The sequence below is a fragment of the Mirounga angustirostris genome, unplaced genomic scaffold (assembly GCF_029215605.1).
Source record: "Mirounga angustirostris isolate CCGP_5_RB_7025 unplaced genomic scaffold, mMirAng1.0.hap1 SCAF_4, whole genome shotgun sequence".
Lineage (NCBI taxonomy): Eukaryota > Metazoa > Chordata > Mammalia > Carnivora > Phocidae > Mirounga > Mirounga angustirostris.
The window spans coordinates 113,252,090-113,278,412 of NW_026991712.1; the positions used below are offsets into that span (position 1 = coordinate 113,252,090).

Below are 26,323 nucleotides of genomic sequence, written 5' to 3' on the forward strand. Positions count from 1 at the left end.
TTTCCCCCTCTCATCTGCTCAGCTTGATTACTTTCCATTCCTCTGTCCTCCAGGTTGCTGATCCGTTCTTCTACTTCCTCTTGTTTGCTCTTTATTCCAGGTGGTCCTTTTTTAAAGATTTTTTTTTTATTATTTGACAGAGAGAGACAGCGAGAGCAGGAACACAAGCAGGGGGAGTGGGAGAGGGAGAAGCAGGCTTCCCGCTGAGCAGGGAGCCCAATGTGGGACTTGATCCCAGGACCCTGGGATCATGACCTGAGCTGAAGGCAGATGCTTAATGACTGAGCCACCCAGGCGCCCCCAGGTAGTCCTTTTTAATTTTCATTTAGTGAGTTCAGTAACTCTAATTGGTTCTTTTTTAGGTTCCCTGTCTCTTGGTGGAGGGTGTCATGGAGGTCCTGCACTCCTTTCTCAATTCTAGCAAGTATCTTTATGACATAACTTTATTTTATTTATTTATTTTTGAGATCTTATCCCTTTATTTGGCAAATGAGACAATTGAGGCATGGGAGGAGCAAATGACTTCCCAACATCATTGTACAAATTCTAGGAATAGTGTCAGAACTAGAACCAAGTGTCCTGACTGTTATAGCACATCATGACTGTGAAATCAGAGACAGACCCAGACTTTGCTATGGGCTTATGCTAATGAGCTCTTTTCCACTGGGATCTCCGAGCGAGGAGATGTACGCCTGGAGTTGCGGCAGCTGCTGTGGGTTAGAGGAGGCAAAGAGGGATGGAGACACCAGGACCTGGAGGCATTTGAGCGCCCAAAAAGCTGTGTTTGAAACTAGTGCCACCTCTTGGATGCTCTGGTGAAGCAAACCTGTATAATTCCTTTTTATTTAAAGCCAGTCGGTACAGGGTTTTCTGTCACTTGCAACCGAGAATCTTGAATATGCCAAGCTCCTCTGCTTTATGGGAGAGCCAATGGAATTTAGGACATAGAGTTTTATTTTGGAAAGAGAAAAAAAAAAGGTTCTAGGTAACTCACCAGGACTATGTTTGCAAAGTGATAACTAAAGATAGAAAAACATATGAGGACATGCTCATGTTTCATTTTCCTCCAGAAATTTTAGTTCCTAAGTTATGGATACAATTGTTTTTTTCTCTGCTGACTTCTCCGCTGCATTCTTGATGAGCATGACTTTAAATTTGCTATCAGACATATTACTTATCTCCATTTTGTGTAGGTCTCTTGCTATGATTTTGTTCCGCTCTTTCATTTGGGACATATTCCTCTATCTCCTCATTTTGTCTATTGCTGTGTCTGTTTCTATGTGTTAGGAAAGTCAGCTACATCTCCCGCACTTGAAAGTAGTGGCTTTATGAAGAGGTCCTGTAGTGCCCTGTAGTACCATGTCTCCTTTTCACCAGAAAATGGTGCTTCAGGGGTATCTCCTTTGTGTGTTGCTATAGGGGTGTCCTGCCATCGCAGTGGAGCTCTGTTTGCCTTCAGTTCAGTCTGCGATGGCTTTCTGCCTGTTGTGGACAGAGTCTGGTGCCTCTGTTGTTAGTGGGCTCATCCAGGGCTGCTTTGGGCTTGGAGTTGAGTAAGACCAGGTGTTTGCCAGAGATGAAGTAGCATCAAACTGCAGGACACTTTCCCTGTGTTGTGCCCTGAGAAGCTTTTGGTGGGTGGGGCCTGCAGTCAGACCAGCTGCCTGTTCCCAACCCACTGTTGTCATCACAGTCAGACTGGTGTGTGGTTATATTCTCCTCTCCTTGGAGCAGGACTCACTTTGGAGTGGTGTTGACCCTTGTCTGGGCTGTTTGTACACTGCCAGGCATGTGGCAGTGCTTTGATGGGATCTTGCCAAGAGCAGTTGGAGGGAGTGGAATTGCTTCACTGTGGCCTCTTGTCCACATCTGGCTATGGAGAGCCTGTTCTGCCAGTCTGGGTTGCTTTCTGGGTTATTTATGCTGATGTGGGTGTTTTCTAAGGTAGCCACATGGCAAGAGGTGAGCCAGGGTCCTGTTACTCTGCCATCTTCCCAGCAGCCTGTGCTCAACTATAAGAGATTCTTAATCATGGGAAACAAATTGAGGGTTGCTGGAGGGCAGAGGGGTGGGAGGATGGGGTAACTGGGGGATGGATGTCAAGGAGGGCATGTGATGTAGTGAGCACTGGTTATTATATAGGACTAATGAATCACTGACCTCTACCTCTGAAACTAGTAATACATTATATGTTAAGTAATTGAATTTAAATAAAGAAAATAATAAAATTCCTTACAGGAAATCCTAAAAAAAAAGAGAGAGAAGAAAAGAAATTGTCTTTATCTCAGTGCACCTGGGTGACACAGTCAGTTGGAGGTCCAACTCTTGGTTTTGGCTCTGGTCGTGATTTGGGGTAATGAGATTGAGCCCCATGTTGGGCTCAGCAGGAAGTCTGCTTGAGCCTGTCTCTGTCTCTCTCCCTCCCTACTACCTCACCCATGCTCTCATTTGCACACTCTCTCTCTCTCTCTAAAAGAAAGATAAATAAATCTTATGAAAGGAAATCTACTTTATCTCATATAGTCATTGTAGCTTTCTTTTGAATAGTGTTAAAATTTTATATATTTTTCCATCCTTTCATTTTTCTTCATCCTTAAAGTTTGTCCATTAGGCAGCATATAGTTGGGTGTTGCTTTTTAAAATATAAACCAACGATCTTTGCCTTTTAATTGGAATGTTTAGACCATTTACTTTCAAAAAAATTACACCAACAAATCTTTCTTTTTTTTTTTTTTAAAGATTTTATTTATTTGAAGAGAGAGACACAGCAAGAGAGGGAACACAAGCAGGGGGAGTGGGGAGAGGGAGAAGCAGGCTCCCCGCCAAGCAGGGAGCCCGACGTGGGGCTCGATCCCAGGATCCTGGGATCATGACCTGAGCAGAAGGCAGATGCTTAACAACTGAGCCACCCAGGCGCCCCAACAAATCTTTATTTCTTCCTCACATTTCATGTTCATCTCAAGCTACAGGTTGAGTACATCTTTGTTCCACACTTCTTCATTCCAGGACCAATGACCTGCCCCTATCCAGGAACAACCAGACTTGCAGCAAATGGAAAAGAGAAAGAGTGGAAATACCTTAAAGTGTCGGTTAGGGAGTGATCCACATAACTTCTACTTAGATTTTATTGGGCAAAGCAAATCACGTACCCAGACCTCATGGAGTGATGTGGGAATTACAATCTTCTTGCAGGGATGGATTTATTATTAATATTTCATCTGGTTTTTTTCCCTGTATTTTCATCGTATTGTTACTGTATTTTTAACTTATTCTATAAGTTTAAAATTCACCATTTTAAAGTGTACAAATATAGTGGGTTTTGGTATATTTACAAAGTTGTGTATCCATTACTACTATCCTATTTCAGAACACTTTAATCACCCCCCCAGAAGAAAGTATCCATTAGTCTCCCCTTTTTACCTTCCAGCCACTGGTAATTGCCAATCTACTTTCTATCACTATGGGTTTGCCTATTCTGGACATTTCATTATGGAATCATACAATAGGTGGTCTTTTGTGACTGGCTCCTTTCATTTAACATAGTGTTTTCTGGGTTTTAAGGAAAATAGATAATTTATATTTAATGTGATTATTGATAGGCTTATATTTACATCGGTCATTTTGTTTTATATTGTTTCCTTTTTATTTTTCTGCCTGCTTTTGACTTAATGGAATTTTTTTTTTTAAGATTTTATTTATTTATTTGACAGAGACACAGTGAGAGAGGGAACACAAGCAGGGGGAGTAGGAGAGGGAGAAGCAGGCTTCCCACTGAGCAGGGAGCCCGATGTGGGGCTTGATCCCAGGAGCCTGGGATCATGACCTGAGCTGAAGGCAGGCGCTTAAAGACTGAGCCACCCAGGCGCCCCATAATGGAATATTTTTTAATGAGTCTATTTTCTTTGTTGATTTATTAGCTATAACTGTTTTTTTTTTTTTTTTACTGGTTTCTTTTTTTTTTTTTATTTTTTTAAGATTTCTATTTATTTATTTGACAGAGAGAGAGATAGCAAGAGCAGGAACACAAGCAGGGGGAGTGGGAGAGGGAGAAGCAGGCTTCCCGCCGAGCAGGGAGCCCGATGTGGGACTCGATCCCAGGACCCTGGGATCATGACCTGAGCCGAAGGCAGACGCCTAACGACTGAGCCACCCAGGCGCCCTTTACTGGTTTCTTTAAGGTTTGTAGTAGATATCTTTAATTTATCGCTGTCTGCCTTAAAGGGATCTCATAGTATTTCACACGTTGTGTAAGTACTTAGAATAGTACATTTCCATTTCTCCTCTCCAGTCCTTCATGGTAGGTTTGTCAAGCGTTTTACGTTTATATATATTGTAAACCCCATGCTATATTATGATGTTTGCTTCAAGCCAATTATCTTTTTTTTAATAAAGATTTTATTTATTTAATTGTCAGAGAGAGAGAGGCAGGCAGAGGGAGAAGCAGGCTCTCCGCAAGCAAGGAACCCTATGTGGGACTCGATCCCAGGACCCTGGGACCATGACCTGAGCTGAAGTCAGATACTTAACTGACTGAGCCACTCAGGCGTCCCAAGCCAATTATCTTTTAAAGAGATTGAAATAATAAGAAAAAATCTCATGTATTTACATATATAGTTTCCATCTCTGGAGCTCTTTGGTTCTTTCTTTAGCTCTAGATTTCCAACTGATACAATTTTCCTTCTGTCTGAAGGACTTTCTTTAAAAGTTCATGTAGTGTGGGGCTGCTCTTACATGTTTGAGTCTTTGTTTTTGTTTTTTTCTTTTTTTTTTTATAAGATTTTATTATTTATTTATTTGACAGAGAGAGAGAGAGAGAGAGAGTGTGCACGCATAAGCCGGGGGAGCAGAAAGCAGAGGGAGAGGGAGAAGCAGGCTTCCCACTGAGCAAGGAGCCTGATGCCAGGCTTGATCCCAGGACCCCGGGATCACAACCCAAGCTGAAGGTGGACATTCAGCTGTGACTGAGCCACCCAGGCACCCCTCTTTTGATTTTTAAAGATACTTTTTCTGTGTATAGGTTGGCAGTTCTTCCCCCCACCATCACAGTACTTTAATGATGTTTCATTGACTTCTGTCTTGCATTGTTTTCATTGGGAAATCTGATCCTTTCCTTATCTTTGTTCCTGTGTATATAATGTACCTTTTTTTTGCCTGTCTCTTTTTAATAGTTTTTTTTTTCTTTATCTCTGGTTTATGCAGTTTAATTCTGAGAGATGCCTTATTGTACTTTTCTTTTTTAAATTAATATATTTAGAGAGCGTGTGAGCGAGGGGAGGGGCAGAGGGAGAGGGAGACAAGCAGACTCCCTGCTGAGCAGGGAGCCGAAAGTGGGGCTCAGTCCCAGGACCCTGAGATCATTACCTGAGCCGAAACCAAAAATTGGATGCTCAACCGACTGAGCCACCCAGGCGCCCCTGTACTTTTCTTCTTGTTTCTTATATTGGGGTTTTGTTGAACTTCTTGTAGATTTACAGTTTTCTTCAAATTTGGAAACTTTTTGACCATTTTTATCTCAAAATTTTTTTGTTGCTTTCCTCCTCTTCAGAGATTCTAATTACACAAATATTAAACCCTCTTGAAGTTATTCCACAGCTCAGTGAGACTTTGTTCATATTTTGGAAAATTTCTACTGCTGTGTATTCAAGTTCACTGATACTTCTTTCTGCCATGTCTAATTGGCCATTAATCCCATCCAGTGTGTTTTTCATCTCACATTGTGGTTCATCTCTAGAAGTTGGAGCCAAGTGTTGTTTGTATGTCTTAAGTACTTAAGTTTTAAACATACAGAAATCTAGTCACAGTAAATTTTAATAGCCTAATAAGCACTTATAGATAGTGCTAAAGGGTATAAAGTATTTGTAAGTTTTGACTTGGTTCTTACATGGAAAAGTAGTTTGCACAAAAGATAACTTTTGGTGCTGAGTTTTAAGTGACCAGAGTTGAATTTATTTTTATGGTTGTGATCAATAATTATTGTACAACTAAAATATACAAACCACTATATTAAAAATTATTGTGAGTAAGGTATGGATATAGATGAACTTTTTCCCAAGTAATTCACAGTTTATTTGGGAATACCAGATGTGCCCTGTGTATATGTTAATATCTAAAGAATAATTACTAGAGTTTAAAGATGCTCAGAAAAGAGGTTTTGACAAGTAAGAATTTCAAGAAATAAAAGGAGCAGAAGGTTGTCACCCTTGTTCTTGTGTGGATTACTCAAAATCTATACTCCTTTCGAGTTCACATTTTGAGACTTTCATTTTCTCTTTCTCTGTCTCTTTGTGTTTTTTTTGTCATTAAAACTCAAAATCCATGGGAAGGATTTTGAGTGTAGAGAATGTTTGAATGTAATGACATCTTGTTTTTGCCTTAGAACAATCCTGGTGGAAAAACACATTTCTGACTCTAACAAAAAATAAAATGGCAAACACTAGGTTTAACTTTTCCTCCCCCTGTTCTGCCCTACTATCCTGCCAACATATTAAGTCCAAGGAAAAATTATAAGAATAATAAATTTTCTCTGACCACTTCTGTGTTTTATAATGTAGATATGTAAGTTACATAACTAAAGTAAAAATTATGAGACACAATTACTATTTGTAATGAGGGATATAAGGAAAATGCTTTTATTTAGGATATTTTGTTCTCTTCTCCAAATATAGATGAATCTCTGGTTATGTTACTTAACTCTCTTTAATTCAGTAAAGTATTAAAATGGCAATATTTCAGAAAATGATAATTTAAGAAACATGAAAATATCAAATATCAAACAAACTGTTTTTCCTCCCCATAGTTTTACTGCAATTATAACTTTTAAAGTATCAGTGCATGTGGCAACCCCAGAAAGATGTGAAGAAATGGTTCAATACAATGTCAAAGATCTGTTTGATGAAAGTTAATAATTGATAGCCTTAAAGTTGAAATGGGACAGCTATTTTTTTCCTATGTGTTAAATGTGTTTTTCGTTTTAAAAATACAAAGGCTTTGGCAGAGATGAATTTAGGAAGGTAAGGTTCAAGTGTGATAGCAGTGCATTTTAATTAAGGAAGGGAATGTTGCTAATTTAAATTTTTAATGGGCCATTATTCGTGTGGTCTAAAAGTTTAGCATTGAACAGTGTTTATTTCCTTTTACATTCTTTGCTTTTTAACAGATTTTTGGGCGGTGAGATATGAGAATAAGGAAAATGGATAAGGGTTCTTTTAAAATAAAATAAATGTATTTTATGTATTTTTAAATATAGTAAGCAGGAATCCTTGAAACCTTAATTTATATATCTTTATCTTACCAACATCTGGATCTATACTGTCCAGTATGGTAGCCACAAGCCAGATGTGGCAGTTGAGCACCTGTGGCTGGTCTGAATTGTTATGTGCTATAAGAGTAAAATGTATACCAGATTTTGAAGAGTTGATTTGAAAAAAAGAATATCTCATTAATTAAATTTTTATTACATGCTAAGATGGTATTTTGACTATATTTGGTAAAATTATTAAAATTAATTATACTTTTTTTTTACTTTATATGTGGCTAGTAGAACATTTAAACTGATATAAGGGGCTTGCATTATATTTCTGTTGGACAGGGCTGATCTAGATAATCCAACTTTCATCTTATGTTTATAATTTTACTACTAAAGCATTACCTTGTTTTCCTGAGAATACTCTCTATAACACAACCAAGAATATTAAGGAATTAAAAAGCTTGGGAGCAAAACCAATTTTTTCAAGTCTCTCTGTAAAAAATTCATGTATTTTCAATCATAGGAGAGGGCTTTAAGATCTTCACACAAACTCTTTATTCTTTTTCTTTTCATTGAGGATTATTTTGCATTTTTTATTAGTTGATTTCCTAAGGAATTTGATGATGTAATTAAGAGAATTTATTGAACTACTTTTTCTGTTGCAACTAGCTTAGCTTCACATTGTGTTTTAAATTAAGAAATCTTAGAAGTTAAGTTTGTTATGCTTGTCTGTCTGGAATGTCTATATAAAAGTAATCCCCAAACCATCAGTTTCTGGCCAGGATATTTGGGAGGGAGGTGCAAGTCTCCTGTGTTTGCCTTCTCTGAGACCTCATCTTAAAGAAACAGAAGCAAAATAAAAACCCCTATGCTTTCAGAACTGGAGAGATTGCTGTCACGTAGGCACCCCACTGTGAGTTGTCTCTGAATTGTTTCCTGTGCTAATTCCTTGGGTTTTCTCTTAATTCTCCCCTTTTTTGTTTCTCTTGCTCTGAGACTTGAATTTATGCTTGATGATGTTGATGTGAAGGGGGTGACTACTCTGTGAGTCAGGCAAGTATTTTGCTGCTACTGGTTTGCTGTTCTTCTAGCTTGCTAGTTGCTGTTTTTCTCCCAGTACATTCATATCCTGTTTCTTTGATGTAACATTACAAGAGATATTTGAATCCCTGTTTGCAAAGTGGATTCCCCTGCGGTAAGTGCCAGTGTATTTAGCTTTCCAAGTGTTTTTCTTATATAGCAGTTTTTTTACCTTTGCTTTTCTAGGTCTTTTGTTAGCTCTTTGTAAATTATCTTAGCAGTTGACACATTTTCAAATGGCATGATGACCTGTTGCTGTTGTATCCTGATCTTTTAGCTCTGGTACCCATAGGAAAGTATTATGCTGAGTACAATAGGGTATTCAAAAAGTTTACTGTCAACTCTTCGCAAATATGGTAGTTTCCCATTGTCTGTGGAGGATACATTCCAAGAATGCCAGTGGATGTCTGAAACTGTAGATAGTACTGAACTCTGTATGTATTGTTTTTTCTATACCTACCTACCTGTGATAAAGTTTAATTTATAAATTGGGCACAGTAAGAGGTTAACAACAATAACTAACAATACAATAGAACAATTACAGCCATATAGTCTAATAAAAGTTGTGTGAGTGAGGTTTCTCTCAAAATATCTTAATGTACTGTTCTCTTATAATGATGTGAGATGGTAAGATGCCTACCTATGAAGTGAGGTGAGTGACGTAGGCATTGTGACATAGCATTAGGCCACTGTTGACCTGCTGACCATATGTCAGAAGGAGAATCATCTGCTAATGGACCACAGTTGATTGTGGGTAACTGAAACTGCAGAAAGTGAAGCTGCGGATAAGGGGGGACTACAATAATTGCCAGATTTCTACTTGTGGGCTTCACCTCTATTCTACGGTTCAGACTTGTCTTTTCCATTGTTGTGCTTCTTACCTACATTGATGTCCCCCAAGGTCTTCATACTCCAAATACCCAAAAGAGAACCCCTTGTTTTCCTTCTCCTCCATTGTGTTTTTCAATCATGGTATTATTGTGAGAGGCTTTTTCTTTGATGTTCATCAAGTGTGCACTGCCACACACGAGCTACTCTTTTTTTCTCATATGCCCATCATGAAGTAGTACACACTGTGCTGTTTTTCCTTAGGTAGGTGACCCCTTGGTGAGGATAAGGTTCAGTTCTCAGTAGCAAAGTTATGGTGAAGGTAATCTGCCTAATAAAATAAAACTGAAACTACTCTCTGTGTTGACATATTCCCTTGTTCTCAGTTTAGTCAAACTGGGTTCCAGGGAACTGGAAATGCTTTTTCTCTGCCAACTCTTTAAAGCTTCTGGAAGCAGCCAAACCTAGACTTTCTCCATCCTTGATGCTACTTGAAGTGAAGTCCAACTGAAAATTAGCTTTAGCACCCCCATCTCCGATAATGTGGGGCTATAGCCATTTTGAATGCTGTCCTTAGAGCTGGAGCTGCCCTAACAAAAACTTGGAGTTGCTTACTTAAACTAAAGATTATGTATTCTCCAGTCAATAAAGATCCAACCTCTGATGTCTTAGTCTGGCAGCATTCTGGGGATGAATAGATTTGGGCTTGTGAATTACTGTATAGCAGTGGCAGATAAAAAAGGTCCAAGAGGCCACCCAAACCTGTGGGGCATGCCTTTGATTGTAGCATACAGTATTCCTGCTGGGCCAGTATTCTTTTCCTTGAATCTGATAAATTTCTTCTTATATTAGTCATATGGAACTTACGATGGGATAGAAAGGTAGTTTCCTTTTTTTGCAATAAATCTGTGCAAGGCAGTGAACCCACATGCTCTGGAAACAGGGAAATAAGTACATTTTGAATAGACTTCTCAATAGTCCAAGGACCTATGAGTAATGCCATATTACCATTTTACTAGTTGCTGGCCTCAAATCTTTGGAAATTGTTGACATTTTCAGGTAGTATACATCCTCTATTACCATGTCAGAATACTTTAATTATATTGAAACTAGGTGGCAGCCTGTTTAGTAGGAGTCTTCCTGAGATAAGAATACTTGATTCTGGGGCGCCTGGGTGGCTCAGTCATTAAGCGTCTGCCTTCAGCTCAGGTCATGATCCCAAGGTCCTGGGATCGAGCCCCGCATCGGGCTCCCTGCTCAGCGGGAAGCCTGCTTCTCCCTCTCCCACTCCTCCTGCTTGTGTTCCTGCTCTTGCTAACTCTCTCTGTCAAATAAATAAATAAAAATCTTTAAAAAAAAAATACTTGTTTCTAACTACACATTCTATAAAGTCTACATTTGCTTTCTTTCTTTCTTTCTTTCTTTTTTTTTTTTAAGATTTTACTTATTTATTTGAGAGAGAGAGACAGAGCATAAGCAGGGGCAAGGAGGCAGAGGTTGAGGCAGAAGCAGACTCATCACTGAGCAGGAGCCTAATGCAGGGCTCAGTGCCAGGACCCTAAGATCATCACCTGAGCTGAAGGCAGATTTAACCAAAAGAGCCACCCAGGTGCCCCAAGTCTACATTTTCTTAATGAGTGTGTAAATTCTTTTCCTGTGTACCATGACTTAGAAGCTCAGTGGGGAGGGTCTTAACAGTATCAGTTCAAGTATTACTTGTGGAAAATGTTCCAACTCTCCAACAGAAAAGACTTCTTCATTATACCTATAACATTGAAAAAAATTCTAAAGTTTATCTTTAGAAAAGTCTGAAATTTGCTAGAATGACTAACAATTAGAAAAGGAAAAAATGGAATAATGTTCATATTTTCCTTTTTTTACAAAATAGATACATTTAGGGGCACCTGGGTGGTGTAGTCAGTTAAAAGTCTGACTTTTGGTTTCAGCTCAGGTATGATCTTGGGGTCCTGGGATCCAGCCCTGCATCAGGATCTGTGCTCAGCATGGAGTCTGCTTGGGATCTCCTTCTCCCTATGCCCCTCTTGCTCATTCTGTCTCTCTCTCTCAAATAAATAAATCTTTAAAAAAACAATAAAACAAAATAGATACATTTAATGTATAAAAAATAGTCCTTTACTAAGTAATAGTCATTATTATAAAAAAAGTTTTAAAGGGCTTTCAACAATAGAAAGCAGTAGTTTCTCACCTAATTGTCACTACTTCTAGTGTCATTAACCACAGACAGTATTTTCTATAAATTTTTATAAAGTTGATATATAATTTGCAATCAGAGAAATAAATGCTCAGTTCTTAAGTATAGTTTGATTTTGGACAAATTTGTGTATAACCCACATGCCCATTAACACAGATGATTTCTATCATGGTAGAAAATTCCTATCATCCCAGAAAATTCCCTTGTGCCCTTTCTAGCAACCTCACCCCCCTGAAATCTCTCTTCTGATTTTTATTGTCATCGATATATTTTACCTGTTCTTTTTTATATAACGCTTTTTTGAGCTATAACTCATATACATACAATTCACCAGTTTAAAGTATACAATTCAGTGTTTTTTCATGTATTCAGAGTTGTATAATCATCACAAGAAAGCACGTGTTCATTAGCAGTCACTGTCCATTCCTTCTTGCTCCTTTCACTTCTCCAGTTCTCAGCAACAACAAATCTACTTTCTGAGTTCTAGATATTTTATATAGGTGGAATCATCCAATATGTTTCCTTTTGTGACTTCTTTCACTTAGCATAATGTTTTCAAGGTTTGTCCATGTACCAATATTTCACTCCTTTTCATGACCGAATAATATTCCATTATATGGCTATACCAGTGTTTTTTTAATCCATTTAACAGTTGATGGACATTTGGATTGTTTCCACTTTTTTGGCTAGTATGAGTAATGCTGCCATGAGCATTTGTTATGTAAATTTTGTGCAGCTGTCACCACAGGGAACTGACATTCATTAGCAGTCACCTCCTGTCCCTTCTTGGGCATAGATTTTCATTTATCTTGGTTATATACCTAGGACTGGAATTGCTGGTTCACATGATAATTCTTTGTTTAATCGTTTGAAGAATTACCATATTGTTTTCCAAAGTGGTTTTGCCATTTTACATTCCCACAAGTAGTGTCTAAGGGTTCCTATGCTTCCATTTCTTCATCAACATTTATTATGTCTTTTCGATTACAGCCATCCTAGTGGTTGTGAAGTGGTGTCTTACTATGGTTTTGGTTTGCATTTCCCAAGTGATTAGTGATGTTGAACAACTTTTCATGTGCTTATTGGCCATTTGTATATCTGTTTTTTGAAAAATGTCTATTCTGGTTCTTTGCCCATTTTTTAATTGGGTTGTTTGTCTTTACCATTGAGTTGTAAGAGTTTCTTACATATTCTAGATATAGGTCTTCTGGCTTGCAAATATTTTTTCCCATTCTGTGAGTTTTCTTTTCCCTTTCTTGATGGCATCCAGGAAGGTATGAAACATTTTTAATTTTGATGAGTTCAATTTGTGTGTATGTGTGTTTGTGTGTATTTATTTATTTAGTCACTTGTGCTTTTGGTGTCATTTTTAAGAAGGCTTTACCTAACCCTGAGTCATGAGGACTTACTCCTATATTTTCTTCTATACTATACTTGTTCTTGAACTTCATATATGTGGAATCATGTAGTATATGCTTTTTTGCATCTGACTTCTTTCACTCGACCTAACATTTATAAGGTTCATCTATGTTATATGTATCAGCAGTTTATTGCTTTTTATTGCAGAGTAATATTGCAATGAATGAATATATCACAATTTGATCACTTATTTTTTCTGGATATTTGAGTTGTTTCTAGGTTTTAACTATTACGAATAAAGCTTCTATGAACTTTCTTCAAGTCTTTCTCTTGTTGGGTCATATGAAAATGTATTTAGTTCTTCAAAGAGGTTGAAGTATGACATCACTATATGACAGTTACAAGTACTTCCATCCCAGGCAACACTTGGTATGGTCAATCTTTAAAATTGTAGCCATTTTAATGTATACATAGTTTGATTTTAACTTGCATTTCTCTGATGACTAAAGATGTTAAGTGTTTTCCGATTGCTTATTGGCCACTTGATTATCTTTTTTTGTAAAGTGTCAGTTTTAGTCCGTTACTCATTTAAACAGCTGTGTTGTTTGCTTTCTTAATTATTGATTTTAAGAGTTCTTAGTATATTCTGGATACTAATCTTTTGTCAGATACATATGTTGAGAACATTTTGTTCTCAGACTGTGGCTTACCTTTTCATTTTCTCAGCGGTATCTTTTGAAGAGCAGAGTTTTAAAGTTTGATGAAGTTCATTTTATTTTTTATTTATTTATTTATTTATTTTAAAGATTTTATTTATTTGTTTGACAGAGAGAGACACAGCGAGAGAGGGAACACAAGCAGAGGGAGTAGGAGAAGGAGAAGCAGGCTTCCCTGAGGAGCAGGGAGCCTGAGGCGGGGCTCGATCCCAGGACCCTGGGATCATGACCTGAGCCGAAGGCAGACGCTTAACGCCTGAGCCACCCAGGCGCCCCAAGTCCATTTTATTTTTTAATCAATCTTCTCTTTTATGGTTAGTGTTTCCTTGTGTCTTGTTAACACATTTTGCCTCCTCCAGGGGTAAAGGCTTTTTCCTGTTTTCTTCAAGGAGTTTTAATAGTTTTAACTTTTATATTCATGGCTGTTGTCCATTTGTGTCATTTTTATATGTCATGGTAGTTAAGGCAGGGACAGTATTTTATTTTATTTTATTTTTTTAAAGATTTTATTTATTTATTTGACAGAGAGAGACACACAGAGAGAGGGAACACAAGCAGGGGGAGTGGGAGAAGGAGAAGCAGGCTTCCTGCGCAGCAGGGAGCCTGATGCAGGGCTCAATCCCAGGACCCTGGGCTCATGACCTGAGCCGAAGGCAGATGCCCAGTGACTGAGCCACCCAGGTGCCCCTGTTTTATTTTATTTTATTTTTTAAAGATCTTATTTATTTATTTGACAGAGAGACACAGCGAGAGAGGGAACACAAGCAGGGGGAGTGGGAGTGGGAGAGGGAAAAGCAGGTCTCCTGCACAGCAGGGAGTCTGATGTGGGGCTCGATCCCAGGACCCTGGGATCATGACCTGAGCCTAAGGCAGACGCTTTACGACTGAGCCACCCAGGCGCCCCAGGGACAGTATTTTGAATATTTTAAATAATGTAGTATCTTTATTTGGAATACTTCATTTATACATTTTTTCTTACAGTTCTGTGTATTTGTTTATGTTATTTCACTGTCCTCTGAAGATAAACTGCTTTACCCTGTTCTCTGACTCACCCATGATTGCACTTGGCATTGCTGCTTATACCAGAAGTTATAACTTGGCAATCTCTGAGACCTTTCTGACTCTCTAAAAAAAGCCTTCTGTTTAGGCACTTTTTCATCTATATTTCCATTATATCTCAAACTTACATTTAACTTAGGAAATACCATTATTTTCTTTTTAACTCCATGTCTCTCTATTGCTGGTAGTGCTGTAGTTTAGTTACTTGGCCCAATAGCAAGCACTCAATGAATAATGAACTGAAATACAGGACTTAGGTTCAAGTTGTTTCAGTAAAGTTTGTTTCTCTATTCCATTTAGAATTCTGAAGGATTAGACTCATACATAAAAGTATTTACATATGTTTACTAATTTTTCCATAGGATATATTGTGGACTTACTGAAATAATATCTGTAGAAAAAACAGTATTTAAGTAAAACATCATCATTATTTTTTCTAATAAAGACTATTTATAGCAAATAGTTGACCCTTAATTTGCCTGGTTGTATAAATTTTCCTGTTTCTAGCAATATTTGGGATATTTTATATAAAATTATGTTGAAATGGAAATGTATTAAATTATCCCATGAATAAGGATAGAATTTGTTCAATTTGTGTTATTGTGTTGTATTATTAAATATGACATATTTGGGATTTGAAGTTTTTTTTAATATGGGAATTTTGATTTTATTTCATCTCAGTCAATATTTAATGTACTTTGTACTGAGTTAAATGCTGTCAGGGATATAAGGATGAGTAAATTATAAATATAAAGGATGTTTCTGTAGTCTGTTCAGTAGGGTTTGACACATACGTTTCTTTCCTTTATTAGTTTTTATTTATCTTAAATTACTACTGGGAGCATTTCTTATATCCTAAGCAGATGACTTACTCAAGAAATTACTGGAAGTAAATAGAAGCCATGTTAAAAACACAAATAGCTCTTTTAGGACCCTTATTTGAATGACATGTAATTTACATCTTTATAGTGATGGAGCCACATTTTCCAACCTTTTTTTTTTTTTTTTAAAGATTTTATTTATTTATTTGAGAGAGAGAGAGAATGAGGGAGAGCAAACACATGAGAGGGGGGAGGGTCAGAGGGAGAAGCAGACTCCCCGCCGAGCAGGGAGCCCGATGCGGGACTCGATCCCGGGACTCCAGGATCATGACCTGAGCCGAAGGCAGTCGCTTAACCAACTGAGCCACCCAGGCGCCCCTCCAACCTTTTTTTAATAGTCTGTTTCTTTATAAAAGAAATAATGGATTTGATGTTGTGATGAGTCATGGAATTGATCTCTGAAATTATCTTAATTCATCTTTCAACAGATAAGGAAACACAAAGGCTACAGGTCCTTAAGAGTGAAGAGGTCTTTGTTTGAGAGTGTAAACCCAGTGATAAATAACAGCTGTTAGTTGGCCTGAGTTTTTGGGAGATAGTAGGGATTATGGAGATTGAGTGGATTAAAGTCCTCCATTTAGTAAGAGAAGCTCTTACTCTGCTACACCTTGTTGTTCCTATGCAGAAATATGGGCCTGGTTTTGCCCTATCTTTTTATTTTTCAAGAGAACCCCAGAATTGTAAATAAATATAAATATATGTGTATATAAACAAATAAGTAAAATCTTCCAATTTTAATATTAATAATTGTTCAATTTATACAAACACTGCATGACCAAACAAAACACTTTGGGCAGATTTATACATGGGTAGAGAAAAATTAAAAAAGAGAAGGGATTTGGATGATTTGTATGGCTTTGCCTTGCTTTTTTCTAGCCCAGGACATATTCTAAACATATTAGGATTAGTTCTTTCATAGAATTTGTTATACCTGTTCCAACTGTAGTTTCTTTTTTCCTGAAGCCCTCCCAACTATTTTTCTCACCAGATTTCTCCTAATTTGTATTTTTAGTGGAGATGAAGGGAAATTATAATGGGACTAATAGCACTAAAATATTTAACATAATTTACCATCAAGTTCTGAAATTGTGGGGCACCTGGTGGCTCAGTCAGTTAAGCATCCAACTCTTGGTTTCAGCTCAGTTCATGATCTCAGGGATGTGAGATCAAGCCCTGTGGCAGGCTCTGTGCTCAGTGCAGAGTCAGCTTGAGATTCTTTTCCCCTCCCTCTCCTTACCTCTCTGCCTCTCCCCCTGCTCTCTCTGTCTCTCAAATAAATATTAAAATTTTTTTGAAATTGCTATGCTTAGATAACAAAAATAGCAGTAATTTTATAGATGCCAATCAGATATTATTGAAATTATGCATATTCTAAAACCACAGCTATAGTGAAGCTGTATCATCATTACTTCATCAAGTATCACTGTGAAATTAGATCTTGAGCAATTTTTAATTATGTTTTAGATTGTTAGAGACGGATAGTAAGTCTTTAAGATCTGTAAATGGGTCAAGAAGAAACAGTGGCTCCTCCCTTGTATCAAGTTCATCAGCCTCTAGCAATCTCAGCCACCTTGAAGAAGATTCTTGGATTCTTTGGGGAAGAATTGTTAATGAATGGGAAGATGTACGCAAAAAGAAGGAAAAGCAAGTTAAGGTATTCGTATTCTTTGTTGAAGTTCTTCCTCTTATCCCAAAGGGGCATCAAGGCATGGATTAATAGAAGATTTAAAAAAATCAGATTCTAGTACTTTCCAAGGGCTGTAATAGAGCTCTGCTTTATGTTTTCATTTATTTGTGCCCATAAAAGTTTTGACTTGTACATATCAGTTTTTATAGATGTATCCTAATGGTAGAAATATATAGCTGAAAATTATTTTAGAAATTAAATCCTCACATTTTATAGACTCAGGAATGAAGTTGTAACATCTGATATCTTTGAATTATCGGTATTTAACTTTTTTTGCCTAAAACACCCCTTTGAAAGATAATGGTTACTGTGCTTTCATTCACAGCTCTGCAGATTATCAATTACTTCCTTAGTAGCTTTAGAGGCCATACTTTGGGAGAAATGTCAAGAATTTATCCATGGCATTGTAACCCTCTGAACAGAATAGGATACAGCCAAGGGCCAAGTCTTAGCCTTGGTTAAAAGGTTCCCTAGTATTAAGAGTAGCTTTGTGAATTATAAATTTGATAGAGTATTCTACTCCATTCCAACCCCCCTAAGTCTTCTTTGGCTTTTAAGGTAGGAGACTTAACTGGTTCATTTTTAAAATTTTATTTTACTTTTATTTTTATTTTTAGGAGCTTGTTCATAAAGGGATACCCCACCACTTTAGAGCAATAGTTTGGCAACTTTTATGCAGTGCACAAAGTATGCCAATTAAGGATCAGTATTCAGAACTCCTGAAAATGACCTCACCATGTGAAAAATTGATCCGAAGGGACATTGCTAGAACTTATCCTGAACACAATTTTTTTAAGGAAAAAGATAGCCTTGGACAGGAGGTTTTATTTAATGTAATGAAGGTAAGTTCTATTTATTCATTTTTTGAAATGAATTCTCAGAAGATTGAAATTATACATATAATGAAGCATGAATCCTCGGCACAATAATCAGTTTCTTCTGCAAAAACTTGTTGTTAGCCTAATTTCTGCTTTATTTTTGATGCTACATTACTGTCTAGTTTAGAGAACTTAGAAAATTCATCACTTTGCTTAGTACTAGTTGGTTGAAATCAACCTATAAATCACTATACACCATAGAAAGATCATTTATGAAAATGGATAATTTATCTTCTGTGAGTTTCACAATCTAGGAACAAAGTTTTCTGTTTACTGTGGCCAGCACTGTTAAAAGTTCTTAGCCCTTAAAAGTGTGTGCCATTGTAATTTTTTCTTTCAATATTGCCTTTTTTCTTCTCATAATTCTTTTCCCTTTCAACTACCTCTGTGAAATATTAATTTCTTCTTAAACCATCTCAGTTTTTCCAGTGCTTTACCCTAACCTTACTCTGGTTTTGTCTCAGATAAACATTTTTTAAGCTTAGTTACTTCACTGAGTACAAATTCCTTTATTTTCTTGTCCTTAGGAGCTGTCAGTTTCTAATTGGGAAATTGTCAGAAGAAAATTTATATAATAAATCACCTACTTTTTAAACACAGGATAACTTGTATAACAAGCAAAAGCTTTTCTAAAAAATAAATGGTCTTTACTCCACTGTCTCACGATTTTTAGGTTTTTAGAGAAGGAAGATACAATACATCATGTTAAAGTATTCTGAACATTTTTTTACTTTTTAGGCATATTCTTTAGTGGATCGTGAGGTTGGTTACTGTCAAGGAAGTGCTTTTATAGTTGGATTGTTGCTTATGCAGGTAAGTTAGTATAAGTATTAAGTGTCTGATTAAGTTCTTTATTGAAGTTGGAGAATTAAAAAATCATCCTTGTTTTTATTAAGCATTAGATACTGGAAATTTTTCCCTAGGCATAATTTAAATAGGGATATTTAGTTTGCAGTTTAAAATATTAAATGTGTTGAAAATAACACATGCAATAATATCCTGCCACTAAACAAAATTTCAACTTCTTGGTATCTACATTTGGACCATAATATTCCACTAAAGCCTGTATCTACTTTTAAATCTTAACTTACATGTCAGTATTTAATAAAGACTCACCTTTTCCGAACCAAGGAGGACATGATTGAAGTGTTGATATGAAAATCTTATTAATATCATACATCTTTGCAAATTTACACAGAAATTTTGGTTGTCATAGAGTTGAGGGCTTGTTACGCCTACCTTGTTATAGGCTCTAAAATAGAGGTACTCAGTTATTCTTACTGCCCCAGAGATATAACCTGTATTTCCATTACCAGCGAATAATTTTGGAGTGGGTTCGGGTGGGATGTTTTCAGAAGTCAGGGACAGGATCATCATTTATATCTTTGAGGGGAAATGGTAAATAGTGTTTTCTCTTCACCTTTGTTGAAATTTTTTTTTCAAGTCCATCATACTCTATATTATTCTCAGACTAAAATGTAATCTGAAGAGAAACCTTGGAGATAGCTTGATTTGAGTCATATATACTGGTTTTTGCATCTTAGTACTACACTGAATTCTGTGAATGTCGGCTAGATTATTTAGTCTCTCTCTGAGCCTGAATTAGGTAATACTATCTACTGTCAGATTCATTGTGAGGTCATATGAGATAATAAATGTAAAAACCTAGCATGGTGTTTTCCACATAGTAGACATGCAATAAAAGTTCGGTGTCTTGTCCAAGATCACTTTTCTTGGTAGATAAAAGCAGAGTAGGAATCTGAGACTGTTTCCCCATTCTTTGCTTCAGTTTCCTGAGAGTTCTGCCTGAGTTTTAAAGCTCTATAACTGTGACACTACTTTTCTGAGTAGCAAAAACCTGATGTCAGAGACATTGGTTTATAATAAAAGTGATAGATTTTTATTTTGTTTTATAACATAAGAACTACTACCAATTGTTGTAGGATAATTGTCCATTTCTAGGTGACATTGGCTTGTAAATAATAAAAACAAAACTAGTTTTGTTAATGTCGAGGTGTAACGGTTTTGTACGATTGTGATTTTTCCTAATTTGTAATTGATTAGTATTGGTAGGATTTTTACTATTGAACTCAAGCATTCCTATTATCAATCCAGTAATTTTTTTTCATAATTCTATGCCTTTTACTTTCATATTAGTTCCAAAATAACCTTTCAGTAGTCATTTCTATTGAGCATTTAAAGAGCAGCTTTTCCTTACTTGAGTTAGGAATCTCCTAACAGCGGACCTAGCTCTGTAGGAATCCTAAGGGGCCATCACATTTTCCTTCAGGATACTGTAGTCTGGTAGTGGTACTTTTATTTAGTGATTAATTTACTTAGCTAGTATTGTCAATGGCAGCTAATACATTACCATAATAGTATTTTTCTAGCCTAGGGCCATAAGCTAGAAAGCCCCCTCTCTTTGTTTCTAAAGCTTATTCTGATACACCCGTTGCTCTTTTGCCTCCCACATACTAGCTTGGCAATGCAACTCAGAGTCTGAGAAAAAAATTTTGCAAAGTTAGCTTAATTAGTACGTGTTGTTTTAAAATAGCTAAAAGTGCTGGATATATGTTTTGTCTGTATCTTAATACTCATATAAAATTAGGTAGATTTTGTCACTGTTAGACCTTTGCAAAAGGCATGGATTCTCTTTAAGTTAGTGTCATAGAGAAAGTATGTAGCAGTGCGATTGTTCTTCATATTTATATTTCACTTGGTGTCACACTTTTTCATTTTGTGACCATTGTTTCAGTCTTTTTGAGAAGGGCCCACTGATTTTTTTCTTTTGGGTCTTTTATTCAATTATTTCAACTCACTTTTTAAAAAATATTGTCAGTTCCCATATCAATGCTATTGCAGAGGAAGAAGGCAATGAAACTTTTTTTGATATGTTCAGAAGAGAAGAAATTCTTACAAGACAAAAAATGTATTCATTCCCACTGTGACTAAAATGAGGGGTGGTAGGGGTGGAATGCAAAGGGGAAGGTAATGGTAGGAGAAGAGGTTAGAGAAGTAGTAAGGGGTCATGTAATGTAGGATCTTGTAAGGATTTTGGCTTTTACTGAGGATATGAGAAGCCACTAGAGTGTTTTGAGCCGTAGAGTGAAATGGTCTAATTCATGCTTTGAAAGGATCACTCTGGCAGTTCCATGCTGTACAGGGAATAGACAGGAAGAAAGCACAGGGAGGTGGCAGAGTGACCCATGAATGATGTAGGAAAAACATTGAGTTCAAAGCTGATGGCCAGGAAAAAATTCTTGAGATGACTTTGGTGGAAAAGGTGGTTTTTAATAAAACACAGAAACAGAACCCATGGGCAGAAAGAGTTGTACTGTGGTCATGAGGAGTGGCCCATTATATACTTTCAAGTTGGGAGGGGTTAGGGATAGCGTAGTCTCTAAGGAGTTTTGGGAACAAGGTTTCCAGAACCTTGAGGGGGCTAGCTATTGTTGGGTAAAGGTCATTTATTCCTGTCTAGTAAAAGCTTAGTCATGAGACCCTTCAGATGTATATCAGTGGGTCGTATGTTTGGGGGATGATTGCCAACATGTATCTTGGGGAGTAGAGATAAAGGAAATTTCCAAAGGAATTTTTATATGTTAAAGTAGACTTACAGGTTCCTGGGGTTGGGCTAAGATTGCCTTTTGTCCTTAGCAAAATATTAACATCGAGGCAGCTGAGTTCCTGGAGGAATATCATTCTGCCTGTGTCACGGTCTTGTCAGTGGAGCAGAATGGAGAGACTTTTCTTCTGCTTTTGTTTCTCACATCAATGAAGAGCCTTGTGGAGTTGTCCAGACAATGGGCTGCTCTTTTGATGGTGGTTTGGACTAGCTGTGAATAGTTGGAGGTGGTTGATTCTTGAAATAATTTGAATTTAGAGCCAACAGGAGTTACTGAAAGATTAGATGTGGAATAAAAGAGGAAGGAGATTGTGATGATGCATATGGATTTTGAGTGGAAGTTTGGGCAAGGAATGGCAGGGTAGGAAATTACAAGTGGTTTGAGATGTCTTTTGGACATGCAAGTGGAAATGTAAGTAGGGCATTTGAAAATATGAGACGAGAACTAAAGGTTCAGGCCAATAGAAGAGAGAGTCTAGGGGTTATAAAATGGGTACAGATGCAGGTAGGATGGTATTTGTGGTGGTGTGAGAATGGGAAAATTGTGTTTTAATTGCTTCTAATTTTTAAAAAATTGAAATACCAAATAAGATCATTAGCTTAGAGTTGAGTGGGAAGGAGGTAATGGAAGCTTGAGGACAGAGAAGTTTGAAATGGTGGCCTAGGAGAATGAGAGTGATTGAATTAGGGAAATAAAATATACCAGAAGCATTAAATACCCACTGACATTAGTGGTCCTGAATTCAAAGTGAGACCAGCCAGCATGGTTAAGTGTTTTGTTTTTACCCAGCCACTTTCTGCTATCTAGATGTAGTTGTAGAGTTGGATTTATTCAAGGGTGGAGTTTTTGAGTTGGAATTATTACTGAGAGAGAGAGGCAAGAGTAATTGTAGATATAAGTTAATGAATAAATGTAACAGGGTAGGTAGCAGAGAGCACAGGAACAGAAAAAAGGTAGTGTGCTATAAATGACTGATATGCTTGCAAAGTCATATAGCTGTAAATACTGTGTGTATTAATCTTCATTGCAACCCTATGAAATAAGTGCTGTTATTTTACCCATTTGATATATGTTGAAACTGAGCAATAGAGAGTAACCTCTATTTGCTGATGGTCACAGAAACAGAACCCATGGGCAGAAAGAGTTGCACTGGGGTCATGAGGAGTGGCCCCTTATATACTTTCAAGTTGGGAGGGGTTAGGGATAGCGTAGTCTCTCCCACTCTATTAAGTGGTATTTGAATCTTAAGTGGTGTGGCTCTAGAGCCTGAGTGAGGATCATTGGAGGAAAGGAAGGCAAAGATCTGCTAGGCCAGGGAATTAGTCCTCATGAAAATGAGTAGGGTTTGGGTCAGTGACCTAGAGATTTGTAGATACTACAAAAAAGAAGAGTCATAAGTAACACCTACGGGTATTGTTTCAGAGAGAAGGGGGAGTTAATGCAATGACAACGAGTCAGTAAGGTCCAGGGAAGGACATATACCTCTCTAATCCTTGGCTTCTTCCAGTGCTATGCGAGAGAAAACAGCCACCTTAGCGGAGACAAGTTTCAGTTAGAGGAAAATGGTGAAAGAACATCTGGTAGAGAGATTGAGGATGTAAGTAGGATATTTTGTTGATGGCAGGTTATGAGTTCCAGAAAGTGCTATGGAAAGGGTTTAGGGAAGGCTGGATATAGGGTTAGATTAAGGAGCAGTAGAACCACATGGGATGAGAGTTCTGGATTGTTGGGCTTCTTACAGTGGGGCTGTAGGGCTTGAAGGGATTGATAGGAATAGTCTCCAAGGCAGAACTGTGGCTGTGTGTGTGGGGAGGAAGGAAGTACAGGTTTTACCAACGGTAACACTTGACTTCTATCCATGGCTGTGTCAAGGCCAGGAAAAATGTTATTAGAAGCAGTCTTTAGTAAGAAGAATACCTAGAGAACCTTTGAGTTTCCTCTTTTAAAACACATTGTTATAATGTGAGTGAATGAGCATTAGAAAATTAGAAAATACTCTGAATATCTGTGTAGCTCTTACATTCATTATCTTACTTGATAGTTTTTCTTGTGAGTTACACATAAAATGTGAAATTGGTACTTTTAAACCTTGCTTACAGATTCTTTGAAAATTTATTTTACAAGTTTGTGTGTGTGTGTGTGTGTGTGTTTAACACCTATACCGTATCCTATCATTTCTGCTCAGAACTGTTGAAAGTTTTCCCATCACACATAAGATAAAAGTCCACATCCTTACAGTGGCTTCTAAAACTCTATATAATTTGGTTCCCTGTATTTCTCCTTCATAACCTAACTGCACTTGTAGAATTCCTCCTAATTAGTAGTATCCTATTTGCTGTTCCTTTAGCATGCCAATTGTGATTCTACTTCAAGGCCTTGTTTATTCATTCTCCCGGGACTGTTCTTTCCTCAGTTGCTCCCTTATTTCTTCAGTATTCTGTTCAAATGCTCCCCTATCAAGGGACTTTCCCTAATCTGCCTACATAAAATAGCAGTGTATCTTCCAGCATTTCCTGTACCCTACTCTGTTTTCTTTCTGTAGCACTCAAAACCATCTGGCATACATACTAATTGATTTATTACATTTATTGTCTGTCTCCCCCCAGTAGGATGTTCAAGTTCCATGAGGGTAGAGTGTTTATTTTGTTCACTAGTATATACCCAGAAAAACAGAAGTATCTGGCTCTAGATGAATATTGGTTGATTGAATTCATGAATTAGGCAAGTGAGGCAGTTAGTCTCAGAGGTTATAAGATTTAACTTCTCATTCTGAGAATGGGAGATTGGAACCTTTTGATTCCTACTTAACATTGTATCACATGGCCACTGAAGTCAGTGTTTATAGATGAATGGGTACTTAGTTTAAATAGCTTATTTGGGTATGACAGAACATTAACCTATGTTGCTTTTTTTCCCCTCCTAATGTAGATGCCAGAAGAAGAAGCTTTCTGTGTATTTGTTAAATTAATGCAAGATTATAGACTTCGTGAACTTTTTAAACCAAGTATGGCAGAATTGGGCCTTTGTATGTACCAGTTTGAATGCATGATACAGGTAAAATTGTAGTTTTTTTTTTTTTTTAAGATTTTATTTATTTGACAGAGACACAGAGAGAGAGGGAACACAAGCAGGGGCAGAGGGAGAGGGAGAAGCAATTCCGCGGAGCAGGGAGCCCGATGAGGGGCTCGATCCCAGGACCCTGGGATCATGACCTGAGCCGAAGGCAGATGCTTGACGACTGAGCCACCCAGGCACCCCTAAAATTATAGTATTAACAAAAAGGCATATTGCCTTTATATTTGTGTCATCTTGGTTTGAGTGACAACTAAGCAAATTTAATGTTAAAAGCATTATAGCAATTGAAAAATCAGTGTTTTAAGCATGTGATCATTTGTTCATTGGTTAACACAGTTTAGACCTACTTCCCAGTTAGATACTGTTTACAGGTAGATCACAGTCTGGAACTTGACTGCAGTTTTCATATTCAGACTTTAAGCATTTGTGCCAAGTCTGTCACAACCACGTTGCCTAAATGCATGAGTTTCCTTTTTATGCCCTATTGTATTCTGTTGTTAAATAGACTATGCTCTCATAGGAGCTTATGACATTATGACACTGACATCAGTTCATTTCCTTTGAGACTTGGCTGTTCTGGTTCTTTCAGTCCTTTCTCTTGCCTTTCCCTTTTTATCTCACTCTTTTGCTAGCCTAATCTTTTCTTAAAATAAGGCTTTTATGTTGCTAGGCCAAGAGTCTAGTGACTGTGTGAGGGTATATAGAAGAGGAGAGGAATCAAAATCAGGTGAAAAATATATTTTGGAATATTTTACTTTCTGGAGTTAATTTACATATATATAATAGATATATATATTATTAACTAATATATACTAATAATATATATAGTAAGCTATATATATATATATTTAAGATTATATTTATTTGACAGAAAGAGAGAGCACAGATAGGCAGAGTGGCAGGCAGAGGGAGAGGGAGAAGTAGGCTCTCCGCAGAGCAGAGAGCCCGACGAAGGGCTCGATCCCAGGACCCTGGGATCATGACCTGAGCCGAAGATAGCTTCTTAACGGACTGAGCCACCCAGGTGCCCCTATAGTAAACTATATATATATATATAAATTAGTTTACTGTATTGTCCGGTAATATAATGGTGTATTTTCATTTACTTAAATTTCAATTAGATAAGCAGAACTTAAGAATATAGGTTAATGATTCACCTGACATGAGAACCACTTTTACAAGTCTCCTTTTCCCTGGCAGCCTTACCTACAAGAATTTTAAAATGCTTTCTTTTGTATGTGTGGTGGGGACAAAAAGGGATATGCAAAATGTTGGCACATTTTAAAGAAGACAAAGTAGGCCTTGAGATGATTCTTAGTTAAATTTTTCTTTCTGAAATAGTAGGCTTTTCTAAAAAAGATTTTATTTATTTATTTGAGAGAGAGAGCATGAGTGTGCATGAGGGGGTGGGGTAGAGGGAGAGGGAGAAGTGGACTCCCTGCTGAGCAGGGAGCTTAATGTGGGACTGGGAGATCACACTGACTTGAGCCACGCAGGGGCCCACGTAGGCTTGTTTTTAACCAACCTTAATCTCTCGTGGTTTATTTTCAGTTAGTGTGTCATTTATGTTTTGAATTACTAGAATTGAGGAAGCATCTGTATTTTAGGTGAGAAGGTAGGAAGGTAATCAGTGGTAGATAGCACATGAATGTGTTTCAGTATAGCATTTCTTTTCT

At 37.2% G+C, this 26,323-nt stretch overlaps 1 protein-coding gene across 7 annotated transcripts in view; it reads left to right on the forward strand.

Moving 5' to 3' along the window:
• EVI5 (ecotropic viral integration site 5) overlaps nucleotides 1–26,323 on the forward strand; it is a 201,250-nt gene that overhangs the window by 42,790 nt on the left and 132,137 nt on the right. For all 7 annotated transcript variants that reach the window (XM_064588815.1, XM_064588816.1, XM_054512745.2 and 4 more), the window contains 4 exons: nucleotides 16,846–17,035; nucleotides 17,686–17,910; nucleotides 18,685–18,759; nucleotides 24,501–24,626. In XM_064588815.1, coding sequence (XP_064444885.1) covers nucleotides 16,846–17,035; nucleotides 17,686–17,910; nucleotides 18,685–18,759; nucleotides 24,501–24,626 — 616 coding nt within the window. The remainder of the gene's footprint in view (nucleotides 1–16,845; nucleotides 17,036–17,685; nucleotides 17,911–18,684; nucleotides 18,760–24,500; nucleotides 24,627–26,323) is intronic.